Source organism: Anoplophora glabripennis, unplaced genomic scaffold (genome assembly GCF_000390285.2).
Source record: "Anoplophora glabripennis isolate ALB-LARVAE unplaced genomic scaffold, Agla_2.0 scaffold566, whole genome shotgun sequence".
Taxonomy (NCBI): Eukaryota; Metazoa; Arthropoda; class Insecta; order Coleoptera; family Cerambycidae; genus Anoplophora; species Anoplophora glabripennis.
Genome location: NW_019416687.1, coordinates 289,537 through 303,467, shown reverse-complemented (window position 1 = coordinate 303,467; position 13,931 = coordinate 289,537). Strand labels below are relative to the sequence as shown.

Genomic DNA, 13,931 nt, shown 5'->3' with positions numbered 1-13,931 from the left:
CCCTGTAATATACAACTTTTTTTGTTCATTTATGATTACTCTATCTCATACTGAAGTAATGGCCGTCAAACTTCTTACACCCTTTATGTTTGGTTTAGACAATGAGTTTTAATTGTTGGTATATGAGATGATATATTGTTATTTTTTTCTACTGTTTTCATCGTACTATAATTTTGTTTTTTTCTATTAGCTTGGTTTTTCGATTTCGTCTTAAGTTGCGAAAGTTCTTTTAAACATTTTTTTTATTGGTTACATTTTATACTCAATTTTAAAGGTAAGATTTTTAAAAAATCTATCAATCTTCCTACAGATGGCATATTTAGTGTAATTTTCAATTTCAATTCTTTTCCTGTCACAGGTATTTCGCTTTTTTACACTTTCACCACTTTTAAACACATGGTGAACACTTCTGATGGACAGTTTTGTTAACAGACTGAACATTTCCACGGCATCACTCACTGACATATCTGCATTTTGTACTTGAATTCCCTTATACACATTGTTTATCATAAAATGTTCTTGACATGTTAAATTTAGTCATTTTGAACTGCCCTGATTACCAAATTGGCCACTAACACCCACACAGAATTATATTTTTTTGCAATTAATTAAATGTGAAAATAATTTCTTTCCATTTGTACGCTTATGACACACACTGACACGCTCGGCTAGAAACTGAGAGATTTCAAAAAGTCAAATCATGCAATCTTTCTTTTTGGACACGATAAGATAGAAATGGGCATTTCAAGTGTGAGAGTAATTTGAGCATATTATTGGAACACAATGCAAAAGGAACGGCACAATCAAATTTCTATGAGGAGAATACGCAAATTTATTTTATTATATAAAGAAAGAATAAAAATAGTAGTTTGATTTATTGAATTTACCTGAAACAAATCTGCAAAAGGTTGTAATTGTAAGGTGATAGAATTGCTACGTATGAAAGATTTTGTGTTTGCATATTTCCTTGTCCAGAATACTATAAAACAGTGTACGAGTAGAAAGTTAGAACTGGCGTTAGATTACCAAAACACCTACATTTTATTACGCCAATAAAATACAAGCACAATACATGGAACAATTGTATTGATAATTTAATGTCAATAAAAGTGCTTTTTCAAGTTTACGACACATTAGCTGTATTGCACAACGGATTTGAATTAAGTTTTGTAAATGTGACAAATTTGCAGTGAACCGTGAAGTCTAAAATGGATATAATGTCAAGAGATAAATCAATAGATAAATAAGCAACGAGCTATCACATTTCATAAGGTTTTTTTGTCGTGTACTGATAACTAACGAGAAAAAAATTTAACGAGCAGGTTACGTCATAAAATTTGCGTGTTATTAATAGAATTTTACTAAGAGATGACCTAATTTGTATCGGCACGCTAAAAAAACAATTAAGCAAAACAAATTCTTACTTGCGCTAGTCTTGGAAACTACTGAATTGGTTTAGAAATTTCTTCGATGAAGTGGATGAACTGAAAATTATATGAAGAAAGACCATTGGTCACTACGAAATGCTTACCTGTTACAGGATGACGTTGGCTAAGTAGTGGGGAATTGCTGGGTGTACTGTGAAGTGAGTAGTTACCCATAGGGGGTTGTTTCAGTCGCAGGATTGGACTCTCTTTCGAGTCCGACGTACAAGATTGCTTGGATTGTGATAGCGACAGGTTTTCGGGAACCTGTAATAAAAATAATGCGACATGTGGAAGTGTAGATAATAATCGCTACAATTTCAACTCACCTGACTCGAGACGCCTTCATCCACGCACATACCATCTCTCTCTCCGTCTGACAGCTCACCCTCCCAACTCATGGGCCTCGGTATGTCGTCGCGTTTTTTCTTGGACCTCATATTCACCGCCTGAAAGTCTATTCTGGCAACTTCGGCATCGGAACTATCCAGGATATCAGTGGACCCTGAATAAAAAAAATCTGAAATTGCCCTTTTAACAAAATAGTACAAAGATACAGGGTGCGAAACTAAAGGAAGATTCCGTAGCTCTGACAATATATTAACCTTACAGACTTAATAATACAAAAAAGTGTAAAATTTTCAAACATACTGGGAGTCCCATTTCTTCTGGATGTTACCGCATAATTTTTTCATAAGGAGCCTTCTGTATATTATTGTATTTTTTAATTTCTTTAATTTTCTAATAAACAAATATTACACCACAGTATAGTAGGTACTAATTTGAATATATATATATATATATATATAAACGAGTATATGTCTGTAACCTCTACGTACATTCTCTGCCAGACACGCCATTATCGCGAAGATTTCTGCTTGGAATACAGTAGNNNTTTATTTCAATATATATATATATATATATATATAACTATGGTTACCGATAACAATTTTATTAACATAGCCCTAATCCACTTCTTTAGAACAGGTATAAAGAAACATAATATCTAAGATATTAAACAATTCTATCACACTTGTAGATCACAGAACAGAGAAGGGTATACATACTTCCTTTTATAAAAACTGACTTGCTCAAGATCACAATTTTGTATTCCCTAGAAATATGTTTATAAAAAAGTGTATACAGTATGGGTATATCTTGTTCAAGATTTACAAATACAACTGGACAAATTAAAAAAAAATAACTTGGTACAACTATTTGATTGAGGCATTTTTTGTGTTACTCATATTATCAGAGCCATGGAAGAATCCGTTTCAAGTGGGACAACCTGTATAAAGTTTATATAATAAGTATTTTGAACATAAAACATTTTAGATAAGATTACACCGATTAAAAGAGACATACCATTTGTCATCAAGGCGGCTGGGTGGGGGGCACTCCTCGTTCTCTGTGGGGGTTCGCTAGGAGGGTGGTGGTCCCCATTGGAAAGGACCTGGGGCGGATAAGGCTCCATGTTAATTGGAGTAACGGATACGTTGGGTGACCTCATGTCTGCGGCCATGCTTAGCCTGAGATCAGCTCACCCCGATGGCCGGAATGGTGGTGGTTTTTGGCATTGTTTGAGGCGGTGGCGATTTAAGGGTGGCCGAGCATTCACTGGAAAAGAAAGAAGCGATAAGTTGCAAAATCATACAGTGAAAAAAGTTATTTTAATACGGTTGTCTCTCTTCCGGTTTAATTCAATGTTACTTTCAAAACATCAGGATAAAGATTTAGGAATTTCAAATTTTTTTAACCAATCAGAGACGTCAGCTTCTCCAGAAGGTATAACACTTTTTTTTGTGGGTAATAAGGAAATAACAAATTTTTTCAAGAAGCTGACATCATGTGCAGTGATGTAATGCGAAAATTAGACAATTTGCTTCATACGAATTATCGCAATGGTTTTAAACTGAGTCAATATATGATTGTGCGTCCTAGCAAACAAGTGTATTAAATAATGTGACGTATATGTCATATCATATGATTTTATAGCAATGTCTGATAACAAATTAGACTCCAGGTTATCTAATTTTTCAAAATTCCCATATTATTTTCAAAACGAAATGTTCTTCTTGAGGATGCAGCACCCATTATAGAAGTATTCTTTTTTAATCGACTATACAGATCTTTTGCATACCTACCTAGATTTTTAGTATCAAAGAACACTGTTTGACTTTATTTGATAAAATTTAAAGAAAAAATGTAAAATTTATTTGATTTAGCTCATAGAGTAAAAAATTCGACAGCAAATATTCTTAATTAGACTATTCAGTTTTTTCTCGTGTCTCAAAAACCGCTTAATTAATAGGAAGCTAAATCAGTTTTTAATGTTTGTTGTAATTTTCAAACAAATGACGAAAAAAGAAAAAAGGAAAATATACCATTACAGTTTTTGCGAAGTGTTTTTTTATATTGAAAATTTTCCTTTAAAAATTTGTACTTAGGAAAAAGAACTGAAAAAATTCTAGATTACTGGACTTTTTGAAGTCAATTACTAAAATCTCCTTTTAGTAGTGTTCGAGGAAATAAGACTATTTTTAAACAATAAAATTGGGCACGTTTATCTTCAAGTAACTGTAAATTTCGGAACTAAAAATATCTCCTACACAATCATGAAGAACTCATGTTTATTGATTAATAGCATAGATATAACTAAAAATAGAATTATCTAATGTCCTAGTCAATTGTTGGAAAAATTAAAATTCGCGATTTACAAGTACCTACTTAATAAAAATATGAATGAAATAGTACTTGATCCTGCTAAAATTTAAAGTAATAAATGTAATTTTAAGTCTAATCCAGATCTACAAACAATATTCACGTACAAATGTTTTTAAACAAATGTCCTGTGAGTACACATGTCCGCAAGTGGCCCATTTTAAGTATTACGTCAAGAGCGCCAGCCTGACGTAAGGACAAAGGGTTTCAGGAAAAGGTCCACCACAGATTGGCGCCAGAAACTGAATACATATACCTGCGAGCGACTCCACACAAGGACTCTTCAACGAACGCTCGCTCCGACAATATTTCTTCTCGCTAAACTTTGTTTTCAATAAAAATACTTTTATTTTACCATTTAGAGTTTTATTTAGCTGCATGCCGAAAGCAACCCTCAGTGCGTTACAAAAAAAAACATTAATTCTTGTTATTTGCCCCTCAACAAAAGTTTAAGAGCGGAAATAGTCCATATCAGAAAATAGTATTCATTCCATTTCAGTATTTCAAACCATATATGTTTCAAGAAAGTTAATTGAAAAGATCGGTCTATTTATGCGCATACAAAATATTTAGAATTGCAATATTCTGAATTTCCCGTCTTTGTAAACAAACATGTCCACACTATTTTTATGCGGGCAAATGTTTGTTTAAAACTTTCCATCCTCCACAGAAAACCAAAAACACAGACACATTAGCATAAATACTTACAAACACTTTTAAGTAAATAGTTTTTATAGATGTTTATGTATGATTACCGGAAAAAGTATGAAGTATGTAGATCTGGACTACGCTTTATAGACCAGGCGGGATCTGTTTTGGCGTAGATGTTTTATATGTATAGTATCGTTAATTTTTGCTTTAATAGCTCCAAAATGATATAACAAAACATAATTTCACTATGCGCGCGCTTCAAAACGTGTGCTAAACTTATTATTAAAAATATAGTGAAAAAAATTGGAAAAAAATCAATTTTTTTTGTTTCTTTTTTCAACACAGTTCAAAAACTATTCATTTAAGAGAAAAATTGAATAGGAAAAGATTCGTAATTAAATTTTACACAAGATATACCTATTTTCAAATAAAAAATACAACATAATTATTGCAAATATAGCAAAAACAACAAAAAAAGTGAAAAAAATTATAAATTTTTGCGATTTTTTAAAAGTACTTATATTATAAGTAGGATCTTCATACTTGGCCCAAATCTTTTTGATATAATAAAACATCACACCAATTTTCGTTAAAATCGGTCCGATAGTTTTAGAGTAATAATTTTGCAATCCAGATTTTTGAAAAAAAATGGAAATTTTTGCAAATTTAACCTCAACTTTAAAATGCGTCAAGAAAAATTGAAATCCGTTAATTAGAAGAGCCGTGGTAATTGTTTAAAGATATGCGTAATTTTTGCGCTTATAAACAAATAGAATAACTTTACAAATTCATTATAATAATTATTTTTTTAAATTATGCTTTCAAAGTTCTCGGAAAGACGCTACTTTAAAAAAAGAAACGTGGTGATTCGTTAATTGGTTCCAGAGTTATAGTTGATCAAAGTTGACCGGCATTTGTGGCCTAACTACGAGGTCTGGAGGGCTGTTTTTTAAACAAATACTTTTGTCATTCCGAGTACTTTCCTTGAGTGAATTTGCAAAACTTACGCCCTTGTGCAACCCATATAAAATGTCGATTTAAACTATTGGACCGAACATGAAATTCACGAAAAATTTATGAGAGGTAGTGGCGGGGGAAGTCAAGACATCGGCTACTCCGGCCGACTAGAAATTGAAATCGCGCTTTCAAAATAGCGGCGCACTTAAAAATTTTGATTATCGGCTTCTAGTGGTCCGATTTTGATGTTTTTTTTTTAAATCGATGTTTCACGAGCTGAAAAGTCAAAATATCGCATTTTCAAATGCGAATTATTGTTAATTATCGACCTATTAACATATTGATAATTACTACCTTTTAATTTGCTTTACTTTTCTCGTATTTTTCTTTATTCTATTAATGAATATTACTCAAATTTATGTAGTTCTTATCCATACATTGTATTCAATTTGTTTAAACATTCAAAATTTGATCAAGCAATAATTATAAACAAATTTTTAAAATCAAAATTATCTTAGAAAAAAAAGCATTATACTACATTTTTATTGAATATAAATTAATTTTAAGTGTTTATATACATTTTTAAAAATTAATCAATACTTTAATCAGTTAATAATTTCATTTTATTTTAAATATAAAGTTTTTAAAATAAAAAAATTTAAAAAATGGTTTTTGAAACAGATCCCGCCTGGTCTATTACGAAAACAAGAAAAATACATTAATATGGAACTTGTTTTAACACTATACTATAAAACAGTCAAAAATCAAATAATTTGCTAAATAAAACATTCACAGATCATTAGTGATGTGAGTGAAAATATATAACAAATTGATATATATCAATTTTTGATACATATCAGCTATTATATTTATGTTAATAGCTGATATATATCAATTTTCCCGCCATTTCATGAATAAAGCCAAATTTCAAACATAACCTTACATTTTAAAACTAAAAACGTGGTGTGGTAGGCTTGAGTTGGACTGTAGTAGCTCTTGGGTACCTGGAATATCTCCGTCAAAAATGAATATAAAAATCTGAAATTTTAGGGGTGTACTATAGATGGGAAGAACTAAGAGTGCACGTAATTTCAAGTCACCCCTTCCACCCTAGGGGGTGACGGGTGGTTTTTTTAGATGTACCCTACTCATTTTGCGAGTTTCGGATTCTATGCGTAAAACTACCCCCGAAAGCACGTTCTTGCCGAATTCGCACAAAAACCAAACCACCACCCTCATATGGATTTTGTCGTTTTTTCGATGAGCATTTTTCTCCTTCAAAAATAAATATAGAAATCTGAAATTTTAGGGGTGTACTATAAGTGGGGAGACCTAAGAGCGAACCTGATTTCAACTGGCCCTTTCCACCTTAGTAGGTGCAGAGGGGGTGAGGGGTGGTCTTTTAGACGTACCCCCAAGAACGCGTTTCTGGGGGTAGTTTTACGCCTACAATCCGAAAATCGCAGAATAAATAGGGTACGTCTAAAAAAAACCTTTACCCCACACCCTAGGGTGGAAGGGGTGAGTTGAAATTACGTGCGCTCTTAGGTATTTATAGTACACCCCTAAATTTTCAGATTTTTAAGTACTACTTTAAAGCAGTTTCTTTATTATCATAAGTTTTTGATAATTTTTATTTCAATTTTTATCTTTAATTTTTTTTAAGTACGTATTGTGATATACAAAGACTAAATTTTCTTGTTCTAGAAATTTCCCATTTTTTATTTCTGGGTTGATAAAACTAAATTGCTAATAAACAGCGTACTTGCTTATAAACAGTCAGTAGCACGCAACAAAAATTAGAAGTCAGTATGATAAAAAAAATATAAAATTCCAATCTAAATATGAAAAAAAATAAAGATCACTTGATAACTTTTCTTAAAGTTCATATATATGACATGTATTTGGTGTCAAATTAATCAGCAAGGCATTAGCAATATAAAAAAACTAATTTGAATATAGTTTTTTTTTAACAAAATTCATCTGATATATATAATGATATATATTTTGATATATATCACCCAAAACTAAATAGCATGCTATTTTACATCACTAGATCATAATAATTATGATATTGGGATATTAGCAACATAAAAATATCACTATGAATAAAATGCAAAACTCAAAACTGTGGTTATATTTGCTGGAATTTATAGCGTTGTTATCTTATAACGTAACTATATAGTACCTTTCCATTAAATAATGTAAATGCTCCTTTCATCAAGTATTTGAACACATTTTGAAAACATCCGCGTTCCACAGCGTGAGAAACAATACGTTTTTTGTACAAGCGAATTTTAATAATACGGTTCTGACACCATTCCATAAATAAAAAATAATAATCTATTGAAGAACAATGAAAACAACGATGGATGTCACATATGTAGCGTAGCAACTCTTTTGATAAAATTCCTTCTAAAGAATAAAAAATGTGCCATCACGAATCAAAATACAGGTCTTCGTTCCTTTCTCTAGCTCCACAAATCAAAAATTAAAAATATATATGAACTTAGATGCAAAAACCTTCCCTACAAAGTTATTTGCATATACATACTTATAACGTGCTTTTATTATTACTTACCATTCCAAAACAGACTATAAGTGACGACAGTACAGGCAGAAAGTTAAAGCACTAAACTGTAGTTAAAGCAAATAATTTCGACACCGAAATCGGTCCAATCGAAACATTAGTAAAAATGTTACGGGGGTTCTTTGGCACCAAATACAGCACAGCACATTATTCATTGTTGCAGAAAAAGCGAGTACAACCGTAAATCTAAAAATAGCGTTCCTACAGGCCACAATAATCCACCCACGAGTTTAAGTGCAAGGTAGATTAGCGATAACGGCGCCAGATCTGAATCAAAATATCACACGGTGTGTACTTAAGAATTTATTTAAGCGTGAGTCAAGCTTGTGGCAGTCACAATCGTCAGCCGAAATTTAAAAAATTTCACCTTCCGAACAAAAGACGACATAAAAAATCAATAAGTGATAAGGTCGTTGCTGGATTAGGGAATGTGCTAAGATTAGGTAGCTGTCACGATCGATCACACGAGATAAATGGCCTGTTTGCAGATAGAGCCGCGGCTAACAATAAAAGGATTAAAACGAATGCAATCAGACATTCTCCTGTCTCACGAAATATGCCAGACACAAAAAAGTTAATGAAACAATTTTAATTACACGAATTTTTTTCTAGTGGTAAATAAATTAAATGACGTTACAGACGGAAAAGAAAACGAATTTTTGTTTTTTTTTTTGTACAAGATAAGCTAGGTACTCGTATACAACAGAGTCGTTTCTCACTTTTTTATTGATTTGTTTTTCTAAGGATTTGCGAAAATGCAGGATAAGTTAGATTGTTCAGAAAATATCCGAACATTACTTTTTTAAAGTTTGCATGTTCAATTTTTCAGTCAAAATGTCATGGCATGTCCCAATTGAAATGCCAACCTCTTCTGCAATTTCTCAATCGGAGATTTGCACGCACCAGATCTTTGACTTTCTGAACGTGGGAGTCATCAGTTGAAGTCGGAAGAATTCAATAATTTGTGGTTACACCGGACGCAATGCTGTCAACAGCATATCCCCAACAGCGAGTAATTCAAAAAGTTTGGTTATTTTCTGAAGAGACCTCGTAGATATATATACTCTATTATGGAAGCGTGCTCAGTTCACGCATACTTAATTTTTAATTATAATGACTTTTTTAAATATAAGCACACGGAACTGATGTATAAAATAATTGACGACACGTTTTCGAGTTCGATTTTCAAGACAAACTCAACAGTTCAGATATTTAATATCTTAAGGTGGCCATATTCCTGGCCGAGAAATAGTGAAATTTCTGTCTTTTTTAGGTACTGAAATCTTTAAAAGTAAGACGTGTAGAACAAAAGTAAGCACAAAAATAAAATCCTTGATGTTTTGTTTATTCATTGTTACCATTTAAATTTACTCAAATAAAATAATAACTAAAAAAAAGCGTTTGTGAAACATGCGTTTGCTGTTATTCTAACCCCACATTGTAAGAATTATTTTCACGTACTTATAAATAAAAGTAAACAATTTTATATGTAGGACTAAGCAAGTAAATGTTATAAGAATATTTACATGTGGAATTATATATAAAAAAATTAGTATTTTCGTAGATTTCAGTACCTAAAATCTTGATGGTTTGATCGTTTTTTGCACCTGTTTATTCGTTTTACTGCGGCGTCTTTGAAAATACTCAGGTGGCCTGACATAACATTCCTATTATTTGATAAGCTTTAGATTATTCAGTTATTAAATGTTTGAAATTATTTGTCTTTGCGGAAAACACTATTTAAAGAATATGGGGCCCTTAAGTTGTTTTCAGTAACATGGCAATACTGATTTTTTAAGTATTTTGGTCAGTTCTGCTAGTTAATTAAAATTAAAGCAATAACCGCTTTATATCAACGTTTCTGTGCATAATCTATTAATGATCTTAATTATTTAGTATAGTATTTCCGAAGTCAGTTGAACATGTAAAAAACGCCTGGCAATGACTTACATAGGCCTCCCTAAGTTTTCAGCTAAAGGTAAAAAATTATAATAAGTTGTATATAATGTGTAGATTAGTAGAATTTCATTTGCCCAACATATTTAAATATGTTTGTCCTTAAACAATTTTATTATATAATTTTGTTTTGTTCCGTTTCAAAAGGTCTCCAAAATGCCATGTTGTAATAATATTATTTTTCCCTTTCGCAATTGTAATATCAATGATTAATAGAAGGTGCCTATAAAAAATTTAAATTACCTGAATCACACCAAATTCCGCACTGCTGCACTGCACTGCTGAGTAATTTGTCAACACTTATCAACAGCTGAGATTTATTACCCAGTGGCAAAATGCAGCTGTGTTAGATTTCGTTTGCCCGCGCTCGCATTCATCAACTGGGCGTATACATTTCTACCACCTCCACGATTAGTTGGACCAGATATAGGTATGGTTAAATAAATATGGTTGGAGTTGCTGCGTCTGCAACCGAACCTGGTACATACTCTCAACGTCTTGGTTTTTCACGATTATGAAAGTATGAAACAATTTTTTTAAGGCAAGTGTAGTTTTGCTACGATCTAATTTTTTTTCTGTTTTTTATTGATGCAATATGCCATAGATACTTCAACAAATATAGATAGCAGATACAAGATATTTTATACATAAATAGTTGGAATAGCCACGGCAAATGTTATATGTATATTTTTTTGCGATGACACATTTTCTTCTTTTCACTTTTGTGATTGTCGTATTCAGTTACTGTTAATTTCTATATATAGCAAAAAAAACATCTAATTAAAAAAGTTAAATACAGTAAGTTTGGGGGCTTATTCTACTATTTTAAAATTGAAGTATTTAAGTGCGTTTTCCCCAATTTAGCCTTAGTTACGTTACTATTTGCCCACAGAACTGACGCAAAATGTTAGAGAAATATTAAGCCAAATTAAAAAAACATAATTGTTTTAAAAATCTATAAATGTTTGAAGTACAGAGAGAATTGTATGAATCTGAAAATAAAAGCGTCTGCTTTTTTTCTAACTTAGTATGGGCGTAGGGCAACAACAACAAATCAGCTAAATAATAATCCATAATTCATTAAAGAAAATTATAAACAAATATCTCTTATAAGTTTCTTTGTTCCTTTTTTCTATATCTGTTTTCTGGTACGAATTTTATTGACAGGTTCTAACACTAACGACGCCTGATTATTTATTTTTGGGGTAATCACCCAACAACAAATTTTTTAAAATATACTATTTTATTTTTTATGCTTTCTCAACTTACGGACACTTGCAGACAACAATTGTTACCTTTCTTTTTGTCTTCATAGGATGGTATTATACGAAACAATTAGAAAATGAGGCTTACCGTTTGCTGATAACGATATTGTTTATATATGCCTGTTGTCGATTCAATATGCTAATTCCAAAATAGTTAACAGTACAAAGTTCAAGCAGAGTCAATAACACTTTGTAGCTCGCAGGTATGAATACCCGAGGAAGAATTACAAAAATTAGTTATTATCGCATATTCTGTTGGCGTAATATGTGCTATAAAACAAACATTAATGGCTACAAAACTACAAGTTCAGATGTTCAAATGCTATAAACGAGGTTTCCGCCACAAGCATACATTTATATTTCACTGAATTTACAATTCTTCTATAACTAAAGTGACATTAAATTCCTTGAAGTTAAGTAATAATACAATAAATGTATCGAAACAAAAGAATTACATTTCTATAAAATGTTTAATAATATACAGGGTGTTTTTAAAGGGTCTGTACAACGCTCCGCCAAATATAGTACGGCTCAAAATAAGTCGATTTAACTAAAATTGTCTTAGTCCAAAAATTGTTAATAACGGAGCTACAGGGTGTCAAAGTTGAAAAAATAAATAACATTTTCTTTAATATCTTTCGACTACTTGGAGTGAATTTCGTGAATTTCATATCCGGTGGTTTTTTGGGATGAGAAATTCGAATTTATCGGCGACTTCGTTTTATATTCTAGGGGGTGTCACAAGCGACGCATTTAAATCGTCAAAACTTTTTGTGCTACGATGTATTTCATTTAGGTCTTTTCTGCTTAAAAAAGGCATACCTTGCTAATATCTCTAAAGCCAACCGTTTCCAACAAAAAGGCATTTAAATGACCCCGCAGGTTCCTTATGGAAAATTGCTTCCAGCCGATAGTTCTGAAAATTTGGATTTGAATAGTTCTCGAAGCTTGGATAAAAAATTGTCATAGGCACTAAGCTGAGAAAATTATATTTTTAGGGGTTATAGTACCGCGAGGTATAAATTAAGGAAGACTCATTGTAAGGTCAAATGAAGAGAAGCCGTGCAATCTGTCCAAAACACATATTTCTTAGATTGTCAGGGTTACTGAATCCGAATCAGCCATACATTCGGGTATACAGATGCTATACAGGGTATACAGTATACAGAAGGTGCTTAGGGAAAATGATGATGAATTTCAATTGGATGAACATATAGATGAACCAGGACTTCTAAGAGTACGAATTTTCTCAAGATTACGAAATGTTCGGATTGAGTGACCCCGATAACGTAAAGAACATGTGTTTGAGACAGATTGCACTTCTTTTCATTTGACCTTACAAGCTAAGAGGCTTCTTTAATTTATACCTCGCCGTGCTATAACTCCTAGCTTTCATCGACTATATCTCGGAAAATATAATTTTCTCAGCTTAGTGCCTATGATAACTTTTTTTCTACGCTTCGAGAACTATTCAAATCCAAAGTTTAAAAACTATCGGCTGAAAGCCATTTTCCATAAGGAACCTGCGGGGTCCTTTGTAAATGCATAAAAAAATTTGTTTAAAAGTTCTTACATATTCATTGAAAAACATATCTTTTCAGACAGATCAATAAAAATAATTAGTCATTTTTTAGATCGTTTATTTTAGTTACATTGTTTAGATTGTGTTAGATTGATAGATTGTTTTTAGAAAGTATGTCATTTGCTCTGACAATTCTGTTTGCAGTAAAATTGTTAAATAAACGAAATTTAAAATTGTAATTGCAGTTTCCTTTAAAGGCATATTTCTTGCTAACCAACGATTGCTCCTAATTTCGTTTATCAGTGGAGTTGAAAATAACTTTTAAACAAATTTTTTTATGCATTTACAAATAAACTTTTTGTTGAAAACGGTTGGCTTTAGAGATATTAGCAAGGTATACATTTTTTAAGCAGAAAAGATGGGGGAAGATATTTTTCCAGCCCAAAGTGAACCGTGACACAAAAAAGTTTTGGCAGCTTAAATGAGTCCTAATTGCCGCCTGTGGCGTCCTCTAGAAAATACAACGAAATCGTCGATAAATTTGAATTTCTCATCCTAAAAAAAACCCTCGGATACGAAAATTCACGAAAGTCCAAGTAATCGAAAGATATTAAAGCCAATGTTATTTATTTTTTAAACTTTGACACCTTGTACCTACCTCGGTTATTATCAAAATTTTCTCGAATTTATCCAACTAAATTAATAAGTAACAGCTGTATAGAAGACTTCTTTGTTGTATCTTTTAACGCTTAGAAAACAAACCTAAAATGTCAACGTTCTACAAATTTCGAAAAAATATTTTTGTGAAAATTTCGTAGTGCGTTCTGCGCACGCCAATGCAACCG

General features: G+C 31.8%; 1 protein-coding gene across 3 annotated transcripts in view; it reads right to left on the bottom strand.

Annotated features, from left to right (window-relative positions):
- The window catches only part of LOC108911754 (nuclear hormone receptor FTZ-F1 beta), a 92,385-nt gene that overhangs the window by 13,362 nt on the left and 65,092 nt on the right, over nt 1–13,931 (bottom strand). For 2 of the 3 annotated variants that reach the window (XM_018716763.2, XM_018716764.2), the window contains exons 3-5: nt 2,790–3,041; nt 1,754–1,944; nt 1,532–1,691 (exon numbers count right to left, since the gene is read on the bottom strand). In XM_018716763.2, coding sequence (XP_018572279.1) covers nt 1,532–1,691; nt 1,754–1,944; nt 2,790–2,946 — 508 coding nt within the window. In that variant the 5' untranslated portion in view covers nt 2,947–3,041. The remainder of the gene's footprint in view (nt 1–1,531; nt 1,692–1,753; nt 1,945–2,789; nt 3,042–13,931) is intronic. The other variant, XM_018716765.2, reaches the window with a different exon arrangement.